This window comes from Psammomys obesus, unplaced genomic scaffold (assembly GCF_907164565.1).
Source record: "Psammomys obesus unplaced genomic scaffold, mPsaObe1.curated_primary_1811, whole genome shotgun sequence".
Taxonomy (NCBI): domain Eukaryota; kingdom Metazoa; phylum Chordata; class Mammalia; order Rodentia; family Muridae; genus Psammomys; species Psammomys obesus.
Window position 1 is genome coordinate 1 of NW_026596027.1, and position 2,835 is coordinate 2,835.

The 2,835-nt window shown below is 61.1% G+C and overlaps 1 protein-coding gene across 1 annotated transcript; it reads left to right on the forward strand.

Annotated features, from left to right (window-relative positions):
• The first annotated feature begins 170 nt into the window (after positions 1-170).
• Positions 171-2,787, forward strand: LOC129686673 (actin, cytoplasmic 2). Its single transcript, XM_055620669.1, has 6 exons — positions 171-258; positions 463-591; positions 669-908; positions 1,194-1,632; positions 1,715-1,896; positions 1,980-2,787. Exons 2-6 carry the CDS (start codon positions 469-471, stop codon positions 2,121-2,123), a joined length of 1,128 nt encoding a protein of 375 aa, XP_055476644.1. The 5' UTR covers positions 171-258; positions 463-468; the 3' UTR covers positions 2,124-2,787.
• Positions 2,788-2,835: the final 48 nt, after the last annotated feature.

Here is a 2,835-nt window from a genome sequence, read left to right on the forward strand (position 1 = left end):
GGGCGGGGCGGTTGGCGGCGGCGCGGGCGAGGGGCGGGCGGGCCCGCGCCCCACGTGCCCCCGGCGGGCGGGCCAATGGGCGCCGCGCTCCTGGAAAGATCGCCATATATGGACATGTTCTGCGGCCGCGCGCGCCTCCGCCCGCGCGCGCGGCCCGCTCCCTCTTAAATACCGGCGGGGGAGGCCGGTCGGTCTCACACTCCGCCGCCGGCTCCCTGTTCGCGTCTGCTCGCCGCCGCGTCGCCGCCTCCTTCGCCGGTAAGCGGCCCTCGCGCCCCGCGCCTGGCCCCGGTCCCCCGCCGCGGCCCGGCCCGCCGCGGAGCCCAGGACGGCCCGGGAGCCAGCGGGCAGGGCGGGGCCCCTCGCGCCGTTGCGGACGGTTATGCGGTCCCCGGGGAGCGGGTGGGGGCGGCCGGGCTCCCCGCGGGGCGGCTCCTCCTGACTCCTGCCGTCCCCGCGCAGATCGCAATGGAAGACGAGATCGCCGCGCTCGTCATCGACAATGGCTCCGGCATGTGCAAAGCCGGCTTTGCGGGCGACGACGCGCCCAGGGCTGTGTTCCCGTCCATCGTCGGCCGCCCCCGGCACCAGGTCAGCGGTGAGCCCCTGTTCCTCCCGGGCCCGGGTGCGCGCCAGGCGGGGCGAGCCTGACCGGCTTCTTCCCGCAGGGCGTCATGGTGGGTATGGGCCAGAAGGATTCGTACGTGGGCGATGAGGCCCAGAGCAAGAGGGGCATCCTGACCCTCAAGTACCCCATCGAGCACGGCATCGTCACCAACTGGGACGACATGGAGAAGATCTGGCACCACACCTTCTACAACGAGCTGCGCGTGGCCCCCGAAGAGCACCCCGTGCTGCTGACCGAGGCCCCCCTGAACCCCAAAGCGAACCGAGAGAAGATGACGCAGGTACGCGGGAGCCCCGCCCTCTGCCGCCGGAGCCTGACAGTCATCTCTGTTCCGCCTTGTTTCCTGACATTCAAGCGTTTCTTTGGTGTTTCCAGGGTTCTGTTCCTCCTCTCCTGGCCTTTCCTCCCTGAAGCATCAGGTTTCTGTTTGCGTTTCTGCTTGTGTTCTGCTCTTTTTTTTTTTCCTTCACACATCACATTGTGGCATGCTGCATGTGGGGTGTAGGTGTGGGTGACCCCGGGGTCCCGGCTCCAGCTCATTGAGATGCGCTCTGGCCCTCTGCAGATCATGTTTGAGACCTTCAACACCCCGGCCATGTACGTGGCCATCCAGGCGGTGCTGTCCCTGTACGCGTCCGGGCGCACCACTGGGATCGTCATGGACTCTGGTGACGGGGTCACGCACACAGTGCCCATCTATGAGGGCTACGCCCTTCCTCACGCCATCTTGCGTCTGGACCTGGCTGGCCGGGACCTGACCGACTACCTCATGAAGATCCTGACCGAGCGGGGCTACAGCTTCACCACCACAGCCGAGCGGGAGATTGTGCGCGACATTAAGGAGAAGCTGTGCTACGTCGCCCTGGATTTCGAACAAGAAATGGCCACTGCTGCGTCCTCCTCCTCCTTGGAGAAGAGCTACGAGCTGCCTGACGGGCAGGTGATCACCATCGGCAATGAGCGCTTCCGGTGTCCGGAGGCCCTCTTCCAGCCTTCCTTCCTGGGTAGGTGTCCGGAGGCAGGAGCCCAGGGCGCTCACACCCCCGAAGGGATGACCCGCAGAACTAAATGAGCTCTGTTCCCTAGGCATGGAGTCGTGCGGCATCCACGAGACCACCTTCAACTCCATCATGAAGTGTGACGTCGACATCCGCAAGGACCTGTATGCCAACACAGTGCTGTCTGGAGGGACCACCATGTACCCAGGCATTGCTGACAGGATGCAGAAGGAGATCACAGCCCTAGCTCCCAGCACCATGAAGATCAAGGTGAGTGCCTGCCTGAGCCCGCTGGCCCCCAGCGGAAGGGCATTGCGAGGGACACCTAAGTCTAACTCTGGTCTTCTCTGCAGATCATTGCTCCTCCGGAGCGCAAGTACTCCGTGTGGATCGGCGGCTCCATCCTGGCCTCCCTGTCCACCTTCCAGCAGATGTGGATCAGCAAGCAGGAGTATGACGAGTCGGGCCCCTCCATCGTCCACCGCAAATGCTTCTAGATGGACTGAGCAGGTGCCAGGCATCTGCTGCATGAGCCGATGGTGAAGTGCCGATTTGCCTGGCAAATGTACACACCTCATGCTAGCCTCATGAAACTGGAACAAGCCTGGGAAAAGAAATTTGTCCTTGAAGCCTGTATCGCTATCAGCACTGGATCATAGAATCAGCAACAGATTTCTGACCTTGTTAACTGTTCCCGTGGTACATGTTTAATACCCTGTGCATATCTTGATTTAGTCCTTTGTCCACGCGGCTCGTTGCTTGGTGGCTGGGGAGAGCACGCTCTGGAAGAGACAGCCCCAGCCTGGTGATCAGTGCGCTACGTAGTGATCTGTGCAGGGTATTAACCGACAGCTGGCTTCCAGGCTCTCTCAAGGCTGGCAAGGGTTCCTGCCCGCTTGCCACTTCCATCTTGCCGGTCTAACGGGAAAGTCCGAGCCTTAGGACCCAGTTTCCATTCTGGTGGTTCCCCTCCTGACCATGGGTTGTTACTTGCCTTGAGAAGGATTGCATTGACACCTGTAAATGTATTCATCCTTTTAATTTATGTAAGGTTTTTGTACTCAATTCTTTAAGAAATAACAAATTTTTGGTTTTCTACTGTTGTGAGAACATTAGGCCCCCAGCAACATTGTGTAAAGAAAAATAAAAGTGCTGCAGTAACTGACCATTGTTTTTTTTGGGAGAGGGAGGCTGGGGGGGGGGGGGGGG

What these genes read in the sequence shown, in the direction of transcription:
- LOC129686673 (XM_055620669.1), top strand. Translation starts at nt 469, where the DNA reads ATGGAAGACGAGATCGCCGCGCTCGTCATCGACAATGGCTCCGGCATG. An exon ending in TCGGCCGCCCCCGGCACCAG is followed by an intron (nt 592 to 668) that starts GTCAGCGGTGAG and finishes TTCTTCCCGCAG; the next exon opens with GGCGTCATGGTGGGTATGGG. An exon ending in CTTCCAGCCTTCCTTCCTGG is followed by an intron (nt 1,633 to 1,714) that starts GTAGGTGTCCGG and finishes TCTGTTCCCTAG; the next exon opens with GCATGGAGTCGTGCGGCATC.